The sequence below is a fragment of the Carassius carassius genome, chromosome 25 (genome assembly GCF_963082965.1).
Source record: "Carassius carassius chromosome 25, fCarCar2.1, whole genome shotgun sequence".
NCBI lineage: Eukaryota > Metazoa > Chordata > Actinopteri > Cypriniformes > Cyprinidae > Carassius > Carassius carassius.
Window position 1 is genome coordinate 10,530,012 of NC_081779.1, and position 22,605 is coordinate 10,552,616.

General features: G+C 37.3%; 1 protein-coding gene and 1 pseudogene across 2 annotated transcripts; one reads left to right on the forward strand and one right to left on the reverse strand.

The window, feature by feature from the left end:
* Positions 1-2,680: 2,680 nt before the first annotated feature.
* LOC132104159 (cyclic AMP-responsive element-binding protein 5-like) lies at positions 2,681-12,356 on the forward strand. Of its 2 annotated transcripts, none has more exons than XM_059509418.1 (11): positions 2,681-2,806; positions 4,080-4,150; positions 4,353-4,446; positions 5,679-5,782; positions 6,139-6,332; positions 6,531-6,594; positions 6,711-6,791; positions 7,271-7,576; positions 7,653-7,874; positions 7,993-8,092; positions 11,298-12,356. In XM_059509418.1, the coding sequence occupies exons 2-11, from the start codon at positions 4,097-4,099 to the stop codon at positions 11,432-11,434; spliced, it is 1,356 nt and encodes a 451-aa protein (XP_059365401.1). In that variant the 5' UTR covers positions 2,681-2,806; positions 4,080-4,096; the 3' UTR covers positions 11,435-12,356. The 2 variants fall into 2 exon arrangements, with proteins under 2 accessions (XP_059365401.1, XP_059365402.1); XM_059509419.1 differs by having other exon boundaries at positions 2,682-2,806; positions 11,304-12,356.
* Positions 12,357-13,225: 869 nt separating this feature from the next.
* On the reverse strand, positions 13,226-16,093 carry LOC132104161 (TLR4 interactor with leucine rich repeats-like; annotated as a pseudogene).
* Positions 16,094-22,605: the final 6,512 nt, after the last annotated feature.

Below are 22,605 nucleotides of genomic sequence, written 5' to 3' on the forward strand. Positions count from 1 at the left end.
TGTGTGACTCTTTCAAGTGTTCATAAACCAAGCACTTTTGTAAAAAATAAAATAAAAAATAAATACTATGCATTAGTAAAACATTGGTCTTTTTATTTATTTATTTATATTTATTTATTTGTTTATGTGTGTAAATTTAATTTACTGTGAAATACATTGTTGTAATGACAAAAAAAATATTTTAGAAGAAAAAAAGGTTTTTTTTTTTTTTGTTTTTTTTTACAAATGTAGTGATTGAAATTCATGCAAAACTACATTTATGCCACCCCTGTGTATCATTAACCGGTGTGTAAATGCACTTTTCATTATTGTGTGTGTGTGTGTGTGTGTGTGTGTGTGTGTGTGTGTGTTGAGCTTTACCACTTTTGAAGCATAAGTCTCAGATCTAATGATTTCAGATCTATTTCTTATAAATGACCACCATCTCGACTCTTTCAGTACAATCTTTTCAGTAATAAAGAATGTACACTAACAGCAAACATCTGAATTCAACTACACAATAGCGGAATGTCATACTGTATATTAGACTATTAGACCTACTGGAAGTTTTTACTAAAGAAAAATGTTGACCTCCCACCTCTTTAAAACTTTGACATGACTGGGAATCTGTCGGTTGTGACACAAGCATCCATGTAAGGGGTTGCTTTCACAAAGAGCAGGAGGAATGTCTCTTTGATTAGCCTGTGACAGTGACCATGTGCTGACCATCACTTGTTAATCAACCGATAAACCTCCCTGTTATAAATGCTCTCTGCCGTTGGCCTATGTAAATAAGTGAGAGACTAAATTACCAAATAATTTCCATGGCAGTGTTTTTAAACAAATAGACTTAAATAAACATTTACTCAAATACAATATTTTGTGCGAATACACATGAATAACTCCCAAGACTAAAATGAAAAGCTCATAAACCTATAGACAGCTTTTTGAGACATACCATATGATGTTATAATGTAAAGCCAGCCAGATGTTAGTAAATGCAACCATCTGCCTCAAACAAGATAGACCTAAGCAGCCAATGCCAGATGTTAAAAACTGCAAGGAGGTCATGCCAGGTCAAACAACATAACTGAACAATATCAAAGGGTTATGGATTTATCTAGTTCCAAATGCTTGATTAATCCTCATATTCAGTAAATCTTTGAGTCATTTGAAGATCTACCTTGAGACATTGAAGTATTACAAAGGATGTGAAAAATTACAGACATGTGACCTGCTACACACATGCACATATTGTATACTCATTCAACCAAAAATTTGAGAAGACATCAAGAATAACCACATATAGCTCTGATATTAGAGTCAGCATTTCATTTTTTTAGTTTATTATTGTTATCTATAGTGAACTGCTGTTCATTGTAAGTACTTTAAATACATACATACAGAAAAAAAGATGAACTTGACACAGTTCCTTTTTTTTAGGTGAATTATATCATGTCAGAAACTTGGATGATGTCATATGAGACTTGTGGGTGCATGTCCTCTGCTGCATTGTCTCTGTGTGTGTGTGATTCATACTCATAGACGTAGGAGTCAACTAAGGCTGGAGTTTGATATGACATCATTACCACTTCCTGTTTTGTGATGTTGCTGAGGAAACAGATACTAGCATTCTAAGTTAGAGCAGCTAATGAATCACGCTCTCTCTTTCTCTCCCTCCCACTTGTTCTGTCTTTTTCATTCACTCTTTCCCTATAGTTCTTACCACAAAAGGACCACCCAGTTCTCAACATTAGACACACCCCTTAGTTTTAAGATAATCTGAATGTATCCACATTCTGTCATATGGAAATCTGATTTCAATATAGTTTAACACAATATGATTAGACACTACATTAAACTCTGAATAAACTGTCACAAGTGAATTCATTAAGATATCTACTTTACTGAATGTGAAAAGCTTGAAAATATTGGCAAGCATCAGGCTAATACCATTATATAAAACATCTCTGACAGCCGGTGTCACACTTTGTGGCTTTAGATTTTTGTTTATGAAGCATTCTAGCAGCCATTTTGACTATAGCCGTCATAACTATTTGTTCACTAGAATCATTTTGTCAGAAACACAAAACAGTCTTTATCCATTGCCTTGATTCAAGTGAACTGAAATCCAACCACTAACATTATCATCACCCCGACCAACATTTATTTGTATGTTTATTAGGTTCTATTAGGTTTAGTTGATGCATTTTCAGTGATCAAAATTTTAGAAAGCCTGAAAATGAAAATATGTGTAAAAAGTCACATGGTAAGAGTTGTTTAATTTTTGTTTACCCTTCTAAAAGTTGTCTGATTTACATTACAAAATCTCATTGAAAAGAAAAAAAAAGAAGGCATGCAGTTTATATCGTTGACCACTTGAAAAACAAACATATGGCTGGTAACATTCTTTATTTAACGTTTTAAACCAAAGGCTAACACGCTTATACATGCCCTTTTTCTCTCTTCTCTCTGTCATCACACGGCATTCGCTAATCGGGACCGTCCCGCGCACCGCTCCAGACATCTGTTGGCGCAGCACGCACCAAGCGAAGCGCCTCCCTCTATTCCTTTTTTCCCCCTCAACGCGCCAATGTCCGCATCAGATGCCCGCTACATTCTCCGGTGGGCGGGTGCGCGCGGTCTGAAACCCCTCCTCTTTTTAAAAAGCAGACCGCTATGATTTAGAAGTTCAGGAATCCCACGTGACGTCACCACGAGGTGATGTAATGCTTCTGTAAATAGATCATATTGTAATCGCGTTTCACTTCAGCGTGCTTCGTCCCAGCGCGAGGAGCGTTGCTAAACTCAGTCTGCGTGTGTTTAGGTAAGTTAGTACTACTATTTTACACTCGCGCTTGTGAATATAATTTCACACTTCGTTCAAAACTCAAACGTATCGCGTGTCTAGTACAGTGTTGTTGGGATTTTTGTTGCTGTTGTTCCTGATTTACTGTCATGTTGGTAACGTTAGCTGTCAATGTGCCGGTTTTTACTGAAATGTTGGCAAACTGTTTGAATGTCTGTTTAAGGGGGTGTGACACCACCAAACAATCAGACAAATTGAGTATTAGACTAGAAAATGTTTTGACATTTTGTAAAATGGATGTCTGTAATGTTTTAGTTAAGATTGTCACTTTGTCAACAACGCGTTTTAGGTGAATGGCTGTCTGACAGTTTACCGTTCAAAGTCTATTTGAATGTAACATATTTTAAATGTTATATAGCACACGTACGCGTGTTTTGAATGAGTAAGTTAAGTAATAGCATTTGCTCTGGTTTTATTAAATTCTTTTTTTTAACACCCTGCATGACATCTGACGTCACGCATAATCCAAAGTGACTAAGACAACTTTACGATTTTTTTTCTTCCCTAAACTGACACTTTATTGCCCCTGGGTAGGATTTCAGATCTTGTTTGTTGTTTGGGGTTTGTAAGATTCGTGACACCGCGTGAGTCCTCCGGTTTCGCCATTACGTCATTCTGCAGGCCGGTTAGACCATTGGCAATGGCACCATAGACCCGTTCTGCCAATTCAGACTCTCCCCCCGGCTGAACTAAATGATGATGTGATGAATAGAGGAATGCTCACGTTATGAGTGACCAAGTAGCAGGGTCTTTTTTATAAGGCGCGACTATGATGTATACAGATAACACGTAGAGAAGAGAACTCAAACAGGGAAATGTGAGCAAAATATAGAGAAGTGAGAGGAGGTCAAATAGTTCATCCATTTTTAGAACTATGTTTCACTAACTGGCTGTCATAGAGCTATCTATCTATCTATGTATCTATATCTATCTATCTATCTATCTATCTATCTATCTATCTATCTATCTATCTATCTATCTATCTTTTATTTTCATAAAACCTATGTTGTATCTCTCTATATGGATGGACTGACTGATAGATAGATAGAATAGAATTAAGACACTGAAAATTTTAAATAATTTATCTGTATTTGGCACTATATTTGCTTATAGGTGTTATTTATATCTGTCTGTCTGCCTGTCTATTTTTCATGAGCTTTTTTTAATGTGCATGTGTTTTTATGTGTGTGTGTGTGTGTGTGTGTGTGTGCATGTGTGTATGTATGTTTAGGTTTTTAGATCTCAGTGATGAATGTTGATCAGGACAGGCCATATGTATGCACCGCTCCTGGATGCTCACAGGTAAGTAACAGATGTCCGGTTTGCTAATGTTTGTCATATCATATGTATTCTGTCACAAGTTTTACCCATCAGTTACATTGTTAAATTGAATCACATTTCACAATGAATAACTATTGAAAAATTATGATTCATATAGGAACAACTAAGTATCTTTTATGGAATCCAGCATTGTCACGGCCTCCCATGTTTCTTGTTCTTGCAGCGCTTCCAAAGAGAAGATCACCTAATTATTCACAGGCACAAACATGAGATGACCCTTAAATTCCCTTCTACTAAGTGTGACAGTATGCTTTCAGGTAAGGGTGTGTTCATTAAAAAAATAAATAAACATAATTAACCACTCATATCAAAGGCTAATGTTTTATTATCAGTGCAGTTTTAATATCTTCTATGCAGCTAAAGAGTTTCAATCTACCGCTCGTAGGTCAGTAATATAAGAGCCTGTGAAATGCGAATGTGTTTCATGATAGGTCATGCTCTCCATCTCAACTAATTTAGGATTTAGACAATGTCTGTTACCCTGGAAACCCTGTTTCTGACATATAAACATAAGCCTGACCCTTGACCTCTGGGTTCTGTGAGCCATCATTGAAGTGACAGAAACATTTACATAAAAAACAAAAGAAGGACTTTACCTTCTGACCCCTTTTATAGGAGCCTCGAAAAAGTAGTTTAGTTTAGACTACCCCTAAATTACCAAAACAACAAGAGCAAAATCAGGCTCATGTTTATGACATAGGGTTAATTTTTGAGCATGCCAAAAATATTGGTCTACTGATTTAAAGTTTTTGTTCCTTGACCTTGAGAAATTTCCTATGCCTTCTCAGTTTACATGTGTTTAGTCTGTCCTATAGAAAGATAGATAGATAGATAGATAGATAGATAGATATAGATAGATAGATAGATATAGATAGATAGATAGATAGATAGATAGATAGATAGATAGATAGATAGATAGATAGATAGATAGATAGATAGATAGATAGATCGATAGATCGATCGATAGATAAAACACATTTGCTCAAGCTTTAATCAGTTTATTTTTTAATTGTCTACTAAACTATTTAAGTAACTTTAGTAACATTAACCAATGTTTTTCTTGCACGTTGCTTAAAAAAATCAAATGTTCCAAAAATGCATAGATAAGTCTAATATTATTCAATACATCATTTATAATGACAAATATATAGTATATTTTTAATATAATATATCAAGTAATTCATACAATATTACAGTTATTAATTTATGCTGTCCTACTGACTTGTTTCATATTATGTATTCTTCTCTTTTTTCAAATTTTTTAATAATATTTTTTACATTTTTAATTTCTTATACACCTGTTATGATTATATTTTATGATTATTTTTATGTAAAACACTTTGAATTACCCTTGTGTATGAAATGTGCCTTAATTAATAAAAATCTCCATTGTAATTTTACTAAATATATTGCCAGTGGCATTTTGTACATGGAATGTGATGATGCTGTTTGCATTAGTGATAAACATGCACTCTTTATTCATCTGTAGATCAGACTCCAACTCCGACCCGTTTCTTACGGGAATGTGAGGAAGTGGGCCTCTTTACTGACCTGGAGCTTAACCAATCACAGGTGGAGGAGGAGACCAAACTGGTGAGAGAAAATACATGTTTCAAAAGCTTACACAAATGTCCAATGAATAAATGTTTGCATAAATTCTATGTTGTATAAAGTAGCATTAAATATTCTGCACTTGCATGTGTTTGTATGCTTTCTTGTGGACTGAAGTAAAAAGAATCAAACAATCAGATCAGATTATCAGAGAATCAGATTAAGAGTATTAAATATCAAACCGTTTTTATACTCACATATACATACACGGGGAGGGATCCATAGAAGACAGAGAAAGGAGAAGGAGCATTTCTTAATATATTTAGAAATACATTCTAAATATTAGAATATTCAGCTTATATATGCTACCTAAATTCTAAATATTTTCTTGCTTTTAGAACTTTTCTGCGCAGGCGTCAGGTCAGAACCAGCCTCACACTAAGACACAGCCTCAGCAGAGTCAACATCATCAGTTTCTACCACAGCAACAGCAGCAGTGTGCTCTGGCTCATCTCAACCAGAACCAGCTCCACACACACAGCTCACAGCCTCAATCTCAATGCACTGCCACATACTCCACTTCAAATAAACAGTGAGTATTAACACATATATGAATGTGCCAGTTTCAAGATATCAAAATACTGCAAATTAATGTTTACCATAAATTATTATATACTTTATTCACATTTTGTGAAAGGAACTTGTCTCCTGCTCTAATAGCAGCCCTGTGTAATCTTTCTAAACTTTATTCTTTTGGTCACTGCTAATAAGAATCCCTCTGACATTACAGATCTTCTCCCAGTTGTCTCCACAGCAGACAGACAAATGCGTTGCCTGGGACATCTGCCATGAATGTAAGTAAACCTGAAAGCATTTCAAACCCAATTGGCACAGTAAAATATTAATCAAAATAATGCCTCTGTTTTTTATGACATCATCATAATAATTTCATATGTTATTAAAATGACAGATGGAGGCGCAGTTGTCAATGAACTGTAGTATGATTGGCATACCAGGCCCCGCCCCCTCTGGCTCATGCTCCTCCCTTCAGGTACACCCCGTACAAATTATTTGACCTCATGGTTACAGGATTGTGACGTCTCTATAGAAACATTACAAGTCAGACAGAGGTTATAATGACACAGTGCTTTGTAACTAATGTAGACATCTTGATTGAGTTATCGGAAAAAGTGGCATTCATGCATAAACGCACTTTCATGCACAGATTCTTTTCAGAAAGCAGATGGGATTGAATTTCAAAGGCTTCGGCTTGACCTGGCTATCATCTGACATTGTAGATTCTGTGTTTGGTAAAAGTAATTTTACCATCGCAAACAATCCCCATTCATAGAAACCTTAGATGTAGAAATGAAAAACACATGATTGCAGGTAAAAGTTGGTAAAGGAAATCTTGCTTTGGGCATTTCCCTTTTGAAAAGCTTGAATTATCCACAGTGTTACATGACACTGATGTTGACAGTGACCCCAGGAGCCATTCTGACCCATCTCTCCCTGTCTGTAATCCTTCAGAGGTCAAAGGTTATACAAGCCCACAGTCAACCTGCGGTTTCCAATGGCAGTCAGAATACGCTTTGCCACATGATGGAGATGATGTCGTCACAACAGCACCCACTGTCCCATTTACAATCCTCATCTCATCATCATGCATACCAGCAGCACTGCCACAGCCAATCACCACAAAGACTTATACATCAACATCAAAGCCAAGACCAATCACAACACAGCCACGCTCACCACTCTCCACCTGCTCATTTTCATCCTGGCTCTACCCATCAGACCGCCCCTCCCCTTTCACATCAGACAATACCTACACAGGTCTAGGTCAAACTCTGATTTTTTAAAAGCTTTCCATCAATCTACTGTAATATTCAACATAATATTTGTTTTATAGATGTCGTCCACACCGAAACAGATCCCCTGCCCACAATCTCCTCCACAGCTGTCCACGGGCAGACGCCGACGGACATCAGAGGAAGACCCAGATGAGCGCAGACAGAAGTTTCTGGAGAGAAACAGAGCTGCTGCGACGCGGTGCAGACAGAAGAGAAAGGTCTGGGTGATGTCGCTGGAGAGGAAGGCTGAGGACCTTACACACAATAACTTACAGCTGCAGGTACATTTAAACATGTATAATTTGTGCAGGTACCTACTTAGCAGTATTAAATACAACTGAAAATTCATTGTAGATTTGCTGCTTTGTTCGTTTATATATATATTTTGTGTTCTCTTAGAATGAGGTGACATCACTCAGGACAGAAGTCTCTCAACTGAAGCAAATTCTTCTGGCACATAAAGACTGTCCTGTATCTGTGAGACAGAGAGAAACGGAGAGTAAGTATGAATCATTTTCTCATTCTCTCCTGCTTTCTCACACGTACTAGTGTATATGCTTGCATTTCATTAAAACCTATAAAGAACATGTCTGAGTCATATTTCACCCGAAATATTATAATAAGTAAAATCTATATAATGCTTAAAAATTATTAATTTTTTGGCCACTATGATTTTGTTTACACTTTAACAATTATTTTGAGAATAAATAAATTAAATTGTAAATTATTCATACTACATGATAGTATAACTTAAATAAAAAATAATTGTACTATAGCCATTTAAAAAAATAAAAAGATTATAAAGTAATGACAATCTTCGGAGAACACCATTAAGAATAAGAATTCAATAAAAATTAACTGAAAAATGTTAACTAAATATTATAATGTCTGGACACAGTACAGTAATAAAACATTTTTTAAGAGAAGATATATACTTAATTGTCATGAAAATAATGTCCATTCAAATATTTTATAATCCATAAATATTACAAACATCCTTTAAAATATTTTAGATTTACTTGCACTACTGTTGTAAGAATTCTTGAATGAAAGAATGAAAATAATTCTTCTGAAAGAACTTAACTTATTTTCAGCAAGGATGCATTACACACTGATCCAAAGTAACAATGAATACTTACAAACAAAGCAGTGTAACTAAAAAAAGTGAAGTGACATACAGCCAAGTATGGTGACCCATACTCAGAATTTGTGCTCTGCATTTAACCCATCCAAAGTGCACACTAGGGCTGTCAAAATTGCTCAAAATTGACGTTCGAATATTCCCTCAAAAAAATACACGAATATTCGAACTATTCGAACATCTGGTGGCGCATGTTGTCAATGACGCGCATTACGTCAATAACAGGCAAAAATAATACAAAGAGACATAACTACTTGTATAAATAGTCTATTTAAGTTTAAACATATATGACAACGTATTACACAAAAACAAGGAAATCAACTAATGGCCAAGACTGCAGACCTCATGCTCTCTCACCCTCACGTTCTCTGCGCATAATGGTTTAAATGAACAAACAAATTTTTGTGCCACCAATTTAAGGTCGCGACTGTTGTCCCAAATATAGCAGGCTTCATTCAGTGATTGAAACAAATATTATTAATATTAATTGAAGTTTTACAGCATATAGAACTGACATTGAATGTTCTGAGCAAGCTGTGCTGTGGTAAACATGGAACTTTTCCTTGACATGAAACGATAAATAATCAAACCTCGGATGCATTGCTTGACAGAACTCCCCGAAGTGTGCCCCATCCGCGATACTGATCGGTCTCATGTCCTTACAAATGAACGAAATTATTTTATCCATTATGGCCTCTTGTCGTGTTGCAGACAAAGTGCTTGCGGCGAGCGATGCAAAGTAACGTTAAGTGTCAAGACGTGACTGTTTAACTGGAGTTCCACACATTATGCCATGCTCATTTGGGTGCACATTTTTGAGATGTGACCTCATGTTGCTAGTGGTCGAATGGTATGCTAACTGCTAACTGTATCTTAAATAGCTTGCATACAACTTTATCTCGCGGGTCAACAATTTTACCTCATTTTCTCTGCTGCGGTCGAGTTGGGCTCTGCACTTGCTGGCATCTTCCATGAAGACGCGTCAACTTTCAGCAGTGATGCTGTGCCAGACACAGTGCGACTCCTGTGAGGCTGTGACCTGTCCCTGAACCCTCAGGCGCGCCAGCGCGCCCACTCGCAAAGCAGACAACCACGCCTCTACTATCGCGGGCCTTTTTTACCACATTTTTTTTTTTTATTCGAATATTAATTTTCACCTTCGAAATTCGTTTTTTTAAAACTATTCGAATACATATTCGAATTTAGAATATTCGTTGACAGCCCTAGTGCACACACAGCAGTGAACACACACACACTGTGAACACACACCCAGAGCAGTGGGCAGCCAAGTCAAAGGAGTCAAACTCTCTAACCACTAGGCCACAACTTCCTAAACAGGTTTCTACAAAAATATTAGACAGCACAACTGTTTTCAACATTAATAATAAGAAGTAATTCTTATCTTGAGCACCAAATGAGGATATTTGAATGATTTCTGAAGAATTATGCGGCAGTGAAGGCTGGAGAAATGGCTTCACAAGAATAAATTACAGGATTTTAAAATACAAAAATGGACAAAATTTTTTTTTTTTTTAAACGGATGAGACTATACAAAGAACCAGGGCAAACACGGGTTTAAATACATGCGTTAACTAGAATAACAAGGGGATGGAGCTAATGAATTGGCATGGAAGCTTATAGGGGTAACTACAACACTTTTGATCAGTGTTTAATGCATCCTTGCTGAAAATAAGTTAAGTTCTTTCAGAAGAATTATTTTCATTCTTTCATTCAAGAATTCTTACAACAGTAGTGCAAGTAAATCTACTGAAACAAACAAGGCATGCAAAGGAACAAACAGTGACAGCAGTGATCATAACAGAGCCCCCACCCCGCTCTAAGGAGCGGATTCCAGATGCTCTAAAACAAAACCAAAAGTCCAGGAGGTGGATCGGGGGAGGGCCAGAGGGCCCAGGAAGAGGGCCTGGAGACAGAGGTGGAACAGAGAGCCAGGGTGGGTTTATACAACTAGCAAGGGTACAGAACTGAACAGTGTAACAGAACTTCTTCTGCTGGATCCGTGTTTTGTCTAGTCTTATGTAATGCTTGGTGGAATTCAAGGAAGAAGACAAGAAGATTCAAATTCAGAAAAGGTTTATTGAAGGAACTAATCGGAACCATGATGATAGAAACCATGACCAGGAGGGAACCAACACATAACAGACAAAAAAAACAACAACAAAAAAAAAACAGACAAGACTAGACAAAGAGTGAGGGGAAACACAAGGGTTTAAATACACAGGTTAACAAATCTATCAAGGGGGTGGCGCTAATGAATTGTCATGACAACTAATAACTATGTAAACAAACAAGGTAGGAAAAGGAACAAGGGGGTCATGAACTAAACACTGACGGCAGTTTGAAATAAAAGTCCTTGAACACAAAACAGAGAAGCAGAAGACAGTGATCATAACTGAATAGAAAACAGTTGTTTTAAGTTTGAATACTTTTTTATAATATTACTGTTTTATGGTATTTTACTACCATCTTACTAGCCCCAGTTTTTTTATGGTAATATTTATATTTATATTATGTAATTTATTTCTTTCATATTTATGTTTAGGTGGAGTAGGTGGTCTAACGGGAAGTCCTGTCCAGCAACATGCAATTCAACACAACAGCATCTCAACATCAAGTTCGGCTCTAGCACACACTCACCTCACCCCACACTCACACTCCACTAACAACACACAACTATAACATGCTTCTACATGGACAGAAACTAATGAGAACACAAAATATGACCCTTCTTTAGAGCCATATGTCCAGGGCACTTGTGACCGAACAGGTACCCATCAGTGAAAAAGCAAAAAATTACAGCAAAATGTTTAATTCAGAGTATTAAACCTGGATTTATGATTAAAATTGAATGTATGCATCACATATATGTCTCAAATGTTGAATTACTCTCAAGCATAGAATAATTAAATTAAAAAGTCTGTTTATACTTCTGGCCCTTGACATCTCAGGTAATCAGCCCAGGGTAAAATGGATGTTTCCAGTGGTTTTATTTTTACCTCACTGTGATTCATTACAGTGTTGGAAAACAAACTGTCCTTTTAACCTCACCAAATATGTTTTCTAATTCTCAAACCTGTCTTTCACCCTCTTCATACCTCTCTTTCTGTCTTCTCACACTCTTCCTCATGCTTTTTTATAGTTGATCTTTCTCAGGGACACTCATCTAATTTTACTCATAGAGTATGTGTGCACATTTGTGTGTATATGTGTGTTTTGTTTTGTTTCTGGCCACTTTCAGTGTAAATGCTTTGATAGCTTCAGTGACAGCAGTGTGCACTAAATCCTGAAACTAATGGCAAGGCTGTGTGAAATGCATTGAATCAGGGCAGTTGTAAATTTGTAATTGTAAATAGGAATTTCTAGTTTTATAAATTCATGATGATGCAGCTAAAGCTGATTGTTACAGTCTTCATTTTATATAGACAGAGCCAGCATCAGAATCATGTATAGAAATCATAATAAAGGAATCATGTCATGTCACTCTGAATGTCTGTATTCTCCTAAAACAATTCAGCATCGCAATCACTTCACAATACCTGGCTCAGTGACAATCAAAATGTCAGTACTGACATTTCCTGGAAATGACATGCAAGCATGTGTACCATCTTTTATGGCCATACATTCTGTGTAATACGGAATACTGAATATAGACATGTGGAACAAAAGAATGTTTGCAAACTCTGCAGGTCTAAACTGTTTTATGCATGTAATTTTTTTAAATATATTTATCTATTTTTGTACACATTTGTGGCCATTTTTAATAAAAAGCACTTAATATCTGTATCCATATACTCTGATCTCTTTTTTCATTGTTCATGCTAATAACTTTATAATGCTGGGATACAACGCTGCCTTTAGTGTATTATATTTTTTGCTGGATTATTCTCGGGATTGGCTGCATGTGCGACGAGGTGATAGTTTAAATGACTGCTGAATTGTTGGCTATACAATGTTGCAGTTTAAGGCTTGTGAAAACGTGGTTTATTGCACCATCTTATGGTTAGATTCTTGTATTCATTTGGTATATTCGTTTGGCTTAAGGTAGCGCCAATTTGTTGTTTATCAACAGTTCTGGGTAGATAACTTATAAACTGTAGTCCATTACTGATTACAAATGACAAGACAAAATAAACTGTAGTTAGTAACATATCTGGATTACATACATTAGGTAATGTAGTTTGACTACTTTTTGTTTTTCTTTAGATTAACATTAAAATTAAAGATTGAACTCGTTTATCATATAGACTTGAATGTGATTGTGTACCATGTTACGGTGAACATGATTTCACCAAGTACAACATGTTCCTGGATCAACATCTCTATTGGGGGGGGGGGGACTCTCCCTCACAGCCTTGTATTCATCTCATTCAATTCAATATGGCGTCTAAACCCGACTAAGGTCTGTTGTAGAATTTTGAATGTGGGAAATGAATTAATTATTAAGAAAAAAACATGGAGACCATTACTCAATTACTAATACAGACTACATATTTATTTAAAAAAAAAAAATAATAATGAAAGTGAAACATAAAATGTATCAAAAGACTATTCCTGGTTTGTACCTCACAGATTGATATACATGCCTGCAATGCTGCAGTATATCAACACAGGGTAAATAAGTAATATATTATCTACAAAGACAGAAAGACGATCATTCAAAAATCAAGCATTTCTGCCAACCAGCAGCTGAGGCTCAGACAATCAATCAAAGGAAAAGAACCAGAAAAAAAAGAAAAAAAGAATTACAGTTTCAGTGGTTACTTATTTGTGCCCAAAAGGATTTTGCCAAAATTGTCTATTATTTTCACAAACACAATTCTCAGTCTGAGTATCTAAGCATTATGGCATCATCCTCTCTCCGTGCATGGCTGTTGTCAAAGAAATGGTCACCAGGGAACTGGATGAGGTCACCTTCTTCTGCCAGTTGTCTGCCACTCTGGTAACCACTGAATTCAGACGAGACACAGGTAGTGGCCACAGTAGATCGAAACGGATGTCTGGTTGAGTACATATGGCGTACATGTGCATGAGTGGACGACTTCCTGCTTCTGATCCGCCTCTTCAACACACGCCCCAGCCAGACTCCACCCACCAGAAGGAGGAGCAGTGCATTGGCCGCCAGGGCTGCTACTGTGACAAGCTGTAGGTTGACTTCACTTGTCACCGAGGGCAAAGGTGTGACAAATCCAGTGCAGTGATCTCTGGGGGCAACCTGACACAAAGCTCCACCCACAACACTCTCCACACAGGTAATGTAGGTGGAGTCTGGGCGGAGCTCTTGGAGGGTCACCGCCCGGTCAGATCCATCTTTGTAAACGTAGCGTGGGAAGCGGAAAGCATGGCCGAAACGATCAAATAATACCCGAAATAGAAGTTCTTTCCCATGAACTAGTCCAACGTTGGGAGTTGTGCTCCAGCGGACTGTGGCTGTACTGGAAGTGACGTCTTCCATGCTAACGTTCAGGATGAAGTGACGGTTGAATTGACATGCATCAGTGATCACTTCAGTTGTTGAGGCATGATGCTTGGCTCAGTCTTGTAAGGGCAGGTTGAATTGCTCCTGTGGGGCCCAAGCAAAGGTGCTGTGATTGTGGCCTGTCAAGATAGTGGCCATTATCGTTGGAAAATTAGACAAGGAGCCATTCCCTGTTTTCCCAGCTGTGGGTCTTGGCCTTGAGCTGACCAGTTTCCTCTTCTTCTTTCTGTCTAGTGTTTTCCCAAACCCTTGCTCCCCCTCATCCCCTTGGACACCTACATCTCCATGTTTTTCACCTTCTCTTTTCTCTCTTTCCTCCTTGAGAACCGGTGACTCCACTACTGCTCCTCGGCTCTCCATTGGCTGAGGTTCTAACTCGCAATGACGACTCATATTTCCCAGTTGGGAGTTGCTGACATAGTCCAAGTATTTTCCCGCCAGCACTGGGGGGTGAAGGCAGCGCACAAACACGGTCAACAGCTTTCCCCGAGAGTGCGCATGCGTCATCCAACTTCTAAGCTTCTCCATCCGGCAGTCGCAAGTCCAGTTATTCCCATTCAGTTCTACGTGAAACAAAACGCCATTCGTGGCGAAAATTCCACCGGAAAGATTGATAAGACGGTTGTGTTTCAATTTTAAGATTTTTAGAAGTGAAAGGTGGCCGAATGCACCGGGGTCCACGCGGGATATGTGATTGTCATTGAAGTCGAGGTGCTCGATGCGCTCGAGCGGGTCTAGCAGACCAGCCGGGATCTCCGTCAGCTCGTTCCTGTCAATCTTGAACTCTTTCACGTGCGCGAGCCCCTTCAACACTAAATTGTCCAGCTTTGATATCTTGTTGTGACTCAGAGAGATTTTTGTTAACTTTTTCAGGTTCTGAAAGACGTGATTTCCAATGTGCCTTATTTGGTTCCCTGCGATTAGAAGAGTTGTTAGTGACTTAAGATGGGAAAACAGGAAAACATCGCGCAGTTCTGTTTGTTTATTATCTGACAGGTTTAAAAACTGCAGTTTGCTGAGTCGCGCGAACGCATTGCGGTCAATATGGCGAAGCTGGTTCGATTCTAAGTGCAGAAACATTAAATTTGTCAGTCCTTTGAAGACGGATTCTCTTACAAACTCAATTAAATTCCCATCAAGTCTCAGTTTGACTAAACTATTTAAATGACTAAAAGGTTCGGAAATAAAGTCTTTGATTTTGTTGTTATTGCTAGCCTACATAATATTGTGATTTTTTTCAACGAATGTAGAGTGCAAGGTTGTATCGTCGAGATTAAGTTGTTGCCCAGATATAGCTCCTCCAGCATGGTGAGTTTCTTAAATGCTTTAGGGTGTACATTCTTTATTTGGTTAAACTGGAGATTTAGCCTGATTAGGTTCCCATAGCGCATGAAGTCGAACGCACTGAGGTTGTGAATGAAGTTTCCCGCGAGACCGAGAACCAGCACGTCCCCTGCGCGCTCCACCTGAGGCGCTTTGGGCACCGCGCGCAGACCACGGTTTGCGCAGAGGATATGCTGCGCGTGCTGGCACTCGCATCGCTCGGGGCAGATGGCCCAGCCAGACGCGGAGAATAAAAGCGCTCCACTGCCGAACAAAAAAAGGTTATACAGCAAATATGCCATTCCAGTGATGATCAAATAACAAACTACTCAATAAATTCCTTTGTTTCAGTTCAGGTTCGCCAAGGTCTTCCTCGCCAGGTAGGCATGTTGAAGCTTTACAGATGCATTGCCGCCCGGGTACAGGCATTTAGATTACCTATAAAACGAATATAGGGAATATTATCTGTATTGATATATCCATTCACAACCGTTGCGAGCTGATATGGCTTCAGTTGAGGAGACATTTGCGTCCGTGAGACCCTCTCATCCCTCAAGAAGTCATCTGTTGTAAATTTTACACACACACACACACACACACACACCATAGTCATCTCCGAGTTCAGGCACGGATCAGCCCGTCCCATTCCCTTCCAGATGTTGACATTACAGTCATTAAACGATATAATAGCCTACACACTCGTGCATATGAATTTGATATACAGATTCTTGATCAGATTCATCTTAACGATTCCTTAGGTTCCATTAAAGATTATTTTAATATAATTTTTTTTTTTAGAATTAAGATATGGGGAGAATATAAATGCAATTCCTAGATTTACTGCCTTTTTAAACGTTTCAAAGATAACTTCATACTGAAGGATTATAACAAATCAGGAAAACAATTATTGCAGTTTTTTTTGTTTACCCAGACTTTATTATAAACTTTTAGAGGCAGTATAAATGAAATTTAAATTATTGGCCCTAAAATATATATGAAATAAAAGTGATAAAACTAAATAATATTAATACTTCATGCACTTATTTTATGAAATACCACCGATAGTTCAAACATTTTCATAAAGACCAGCCGAAAGTAAATTACTTGCAAATCAGAATCAGTAAAAGAGTCAGAGACTGATTCATAAATGTTTTTTTATACACTAAAAAAGAACTGGCTTCTGTGTGTCATTCATTTGGGAATTTGACCTCAATGGTCACAATAGCTGATGTATTCGATTCACTAAAAATAACTAGATCATAGGAGTCATTCGTCTGGGAACCGGACTACTGGTTGTTGTATGTTGTGTGCTATAGATCTACAAAATAAATAAATGAAAAAAACGGAAAAACCTTAAACAGAACTGAACGTCACAAAAATATTCGGTTCTAGTATATTTTTCAAAAATTAAACCAGTTCTGAATAAGAACCAGTGCTTGGTTCCCAACTTTGCACGTGTGCAAGGAAAATCAAAGTAATGTTATTCCCACGAAGGTCCCACAGGACTCGATCTTGGACTCCACTGCTTGTTGAAAAAGCACCGCCAGGGAGAAAAACAGAAAAGTAAAAAGAAAGCGAATTTCAGACCAAATTTCTGTCTCAGGCCGAATGCCAGGTTGTGGGAAGGATTAAGGAGTGAGCTCTCTTGGGTGCGTGGGTAGACTTCACTCAATTTCAAAAGTCAAGAATTTATGTATGTGCAAAGAAATAGCATGTCAAAGAAAAGTTATCGTGGAATAATTCAGTTTTTCATTACTTTTCTAATCCAACAAGAACATAATCAATAACATCCACTCAACTGAAGTGAAAGGCCCAGATGTTTCATATTTCCTCTTAGCAGTGTTGGGAAAAGTTACTTTTAAAAGTAATGCCTTACAATATTGCGTTACTCCCTAAAAAAGTAACTAAATACGTTACTTAGTTACTTTTTATGGAAAGTAATGTGTTACATTACTTTTGCGTTACTTTCACGTTACTTTTTAAATATGAGCAGGGCTTGATTGTTTTTAATATAAGAAGTTCTATTTATAGCAAATGTAAAAGCCCTTTCACACCAAAAAGTGTAATGAATAAACCTCAGGCTGAAGGAAAAGTAAATTCACGTCTGTACAGTAGAACACAGGAGAAGAAGGTTCAACACTCTTCAGCAATAAAAAAAAAACAATGAAGCACAATTGTTAGTTTATCTAAAGTCATTTTTTAATTATTAGTATGGTTGAACTGAACTGCAAAGATACTGTTAATAAAATGGGAATAGATACATTTGTGTTATTTAATATATTTAGTTATAGCAGGTTTGCATCATATTCTGAGTTTGCATTTCACTGTTTTGATTAATTTTGATGAATACTAAATCTGTTTTGTTTTTTGTTTTTTTGTGAGTGGGATGAATTAATGCACATTCACATTTAGTCTAGAACTACAGTAACATGTTCACACAGCGCACACAACGCCTCCATACTTCCGATTTCTCCCAATATGGGAACAGGAGGCTTGTCAGTCAAAAAATGGGAATACAAAGTAACTGGCGTTACTTTGTTGAAAAAGTAACTCAGATATTTTCTTGTAAATTAAAAAGTAATGCGTTACTTTACTAGTTACTTGAAAAAAGTAATCTGATTACGTAACTTGCGTTACTTGTAATGCATTACCCCCAACACTGCCTCTTATCGCCAAACATTCAGCATGGAGGGAGCTGAAGTGAACAGTGTTGATAATTATTCTGAATGCTGATTGGATAAGGGAAAAAAACAACAACTATAATATACTTGGCAAAGAAATTATAGGTTAGCAATGATCTGATTGGTACATTTGGTGTTATAAATTGTATGCCAAAATGGTAATATGTTGAAAGAAAGAGAAAAATGCATGGACAGACGTATACTTGTATATCTTCTCTGCACACTGAAATGTGTTTACATATGTGTGTTTCCACTGAGAAACCCCCACACCCAGGGTGTCATTTCCTGTCTAGTCCTTACATGAATTTGTTGTCTGACATAAGCTATAGTATAAGCCATGATTAAGAAAACTGTGTGTATACAAAAAGGCACTTGTGGGACAAAATATCATCACTACACAACTGATTTTATTCAAGTTACTGAAAAGAATAAACGGTATGCGATCAAGGAAAAAAAGAGGGGGAAAAGAGAATGGAACCATGTGGCATTAGCCTTGAAAATTGCACAACCGATAGCAAGGAATGGAAAGAGCTAAACAGAGAAAAAGAGAGACAAGGAGGAGAAAAAAAGTAAAAAGGAAGTAAAAGAGAGTATGAGAAAAAAAAGAAAGAGATGGAAAATGAAAACACAGGATGTGTAAAAAAAAGTGCTTGTAGCCTGAGATTGATGCAGATGGTTTTCATGCTAATCTGTGTTTTAACATCACTATGCGTACTGTAAAATAATCAATGTACACAAAGTCACACACTTGCACACAAACTTGTAGAACGTTCTCACATATATGCGCGTACAAACATACCAAAAACAGAATGTTCCCCTAAACTTAGCGTGGTTCAATCTTGGTTAGCCTATATGTTTTGGAAACAAATTCCCAATCTTCTAGGAATGTTATTTTCAGATTGCTGTAATCATCTTATAACGTTATCCAAATATTACAAGGAGCTTTTTGAGTGGCAACACACGGCAAAAGGGTAATCCAAAAGCACAGGGCACCAGAAAACTCAATGTACTGAATTCAATAAAGCAGCAACAGAAGACAGAGAGAGCATGGTATAAATAGTGATGAGATAATTAATAATTTACCTACAGGTAATGATAATCAGAACAGAACAGATTAGGCAAAGGACTATGGGATAACGGTGTTTATAGCATGTAACAGTTAAAGGGGAGAGCGCCATCAAGTTGCCAGTCCAGGGCACAACAATCAGACACTGTGACAGGAAACAAAATTGTTAGCTTAGTTAGATGACACAACTTCTGACTTCATATTTTTTGTTTCTCTGTATGTTTAATTTGCACACCTCACACATACACAGTGTATATATATATATATATATATATATATATATATATATATATATATATATATATATATATATATATATACAACCCGAATTCCGGAAAAGTTGGGACGTTTTTTAAATTTTAATAAAATGAAAACTAATGGAATTTCAAATCACATGAGCCAATATTTTATTCACAATAGAACATAGATAACGTAGCAAATGTTTAAACTGAGAAATTTTACACTTTTATCCACTTAATTAGCTCATTTAAAATGTAATGCCTGCTACAGGTCTCAAAAAAGTTGGCACGGGGGCAACAAATGGCTAAAAAAGCAAGCAGTTTTGAAAAGATTCAGCTGAGAGAACATCTAGTGATTAATTAAGTTAATTGATATCAGGTCTGTAACATGATTAGCTATAAAAGCTTTGTCTTAGAGAAGCAGAGTCTCTCAGAAGTAAAGATGGGCAGAGGCTCTCCAATCTGTGAAAGACTGCGTAAAGAAATTGTGGAAAACTTTAAAAACAATGTTCCTCAACGTCAAATTGCAAAGGCTTTGCAAATCTCATCATCTACAGTGCATAACATCATCAAAAGATTCAGAGAAACTGGAGAAATCTCTGTGCGTAAGGGACAAGGCCGGAGACCTTTATTGGATGCCCGTGGTCTTCGGGCTCTCAGACGACACTGCATCACTCATCGGCATGATTGTGTCAATGACATTACTAAATGGGCCCATGCAGGAATACTTTCAGAAACCACTGTCAGTAAACACAATCTGCCGTGCCATCAGCAGATGCCAACTAAAGCTCTATCATGCAAAAAGGAAGCCATATGTGAACATGGTCCAGAAGCGCCGTCGTGTCCTGTGGGCCAAGGCTCATTTAAAATGGACTATTTCAAAGTGGAATAGTGTTTTATGGTCAGACGAGTCCAAATCTGACATTCTTGTTGGAAATCACGGACGCCGTGTCCTCCGGGCTAAAGAGGAGGGAGACCTTCCAGCATGTTATCAGCGTTCAGTTCAAAAGCCAGCATCTCTGATGGTATGGGGGTGCATAAGTGCATACGGTATGGGCAGCTTGCATGTTTTGGAAGGCTCTGTGAATGCTGAAAGGTATATAAAGGTTTTAGAGCAACATATGCTTCCCTCCAAACAACGTCTATTTCAGAGAAGGCCTTGTTTATTTCAGCAGGACAATGCAAAACCACATACTGCAGCTATAACAACAGCATGGCTTCGTCGTAGAAGAGTCCGGGTGCTAACCTGGCCTGCCTGCAGTCCAGATCTTTCACCTATAGAGAACATTTGGCGCATCATTAAACGAAAAATACGTCAAAGACGACCACGAACTCTTCAGCAGCTGGAAATCTATATAAGGCAAGAATGGGACCAAATTCCAGCAGCAAAACTCCAGCAACTCATAGCCTCAATGCCCAGACGTCTTCAAACTGTTTTGAAAAGAAAAGGAGATGCTACACCATGGTAAACATGCCCCGTCCCAACTATTTTGTGACCTGTAGCAGAAATCAAAATTGAAATGAGCTCATTTTGTGCATAAAATTGTAAACTTTCTCAGTTTAAACATTTGCTATGTTATCTATGTTCTATTGTGAATAAAATATTGGCTCATGTGATTTGAAAGTCTTTTAGTTTTCATTTTATTAAAATTAAAAAAACGTCCCAACTTTTCCGGAATTCAGGTTGTATATATATACACACACACACACACCAATCCCAAATACAATATGCCATACATATGTATATGTGCCTTTTTTGTAATCTTTCTCTCTTTCTTTGTGATAAATGAAAGAGTTAATTATTTAATATTCCTGTCTGTCTTCAGGATTTGTAACCCTTGCAATGTATATCTCTCTATCGGTCTTCATGAGAACAAGAGAAAAAAGGGGAGAAGAGGAAAAGAGAGATTTGAGGGGTTGACATGAGCAGCAGCTGGTTGGGTCATTAAGTTCTTTAACTTAGATCTGCTGCACAGACTTTAACTCTCGACTGCCCTTTACACAGTTAGAGTTTGTGTACATCTGGAGTTAAGCTTACTGGTACTGACAACCTGCTGAGAAAGTAAAGCAGGCAAAAATTTACTTATTAACTTTTTTTTTTTTTCTTTTTCTTTTTTCAAAATGCATTAATTTGTGTTCCACATAAAATAAAAATAAAAAGTCATACACCTTTGGAACAACATGAAGGTGAGTGAATTCTTATGACAGAATGTAAATTTTTTAGTGTGAACTATCCATATCCATATTTTATCTCCTAATGTTGTAATAGACTTTATTCAGATTAGATGCCATGTTGAATTTAACACCCATAAAAAAAGGCTTCAGTTTTTACAATGGCACACACTTTATAAAGGTCCTAGAATGTAATTTTCACAACTAATGACTTTCAAAACTGTTTCATGGAAACTTTTATTTCCAGAACTTTCTGTCAGCTGAACAGTCACACAATACAATCCACTGAACACACTAGGCCTACTCTTATCTCAGCCTCCTTTTCATTCCTGTCAGCAATTACAATTACCCTACCCTAATGTCTATTCACATAAAAGACTCTGACTTTTCCCAGAGCTTTTCCCAATTTTCAGTGGTGAACTGTGGCTTTTAAAACTGTTTTTCATACCACAGTGGTCAGTAAACAGTGAAACAAAGGTAACAATAACAGCACTCACAGTGATTTAATATTAGGTTTCGTGATGGTATTAAACACTTTATCTCTGTTTTTGTTTTACGCAAATACTCTAACGTTTGTAAGGCATGGAAGAAACAAACAATCAACCTTGTAATGGTCAGCCACAGATGGTTTGGAGAGTAGTATTAGATGTTCTCCTGAGAGTTACCAGTGAAAAGGGTTACATCTGGAAAAAATTTAAACCTTTACACCAAGGAGGGGGAGGGGGACTGTGTGTGTGTGTCTGTGTGTGTGTGTCTGTGTGTGTGTGTGTGTGTGTGTGTGTGTGAGAGAGAGAGAGAGAGAGAGAGAGAGAGAGAATGTAAGCAAGCAGCTCTTGTGAGTTTCATTGCGCTGTACCAAATGATTCCTTTCATCTCTTTACTCCTTTTCTTTT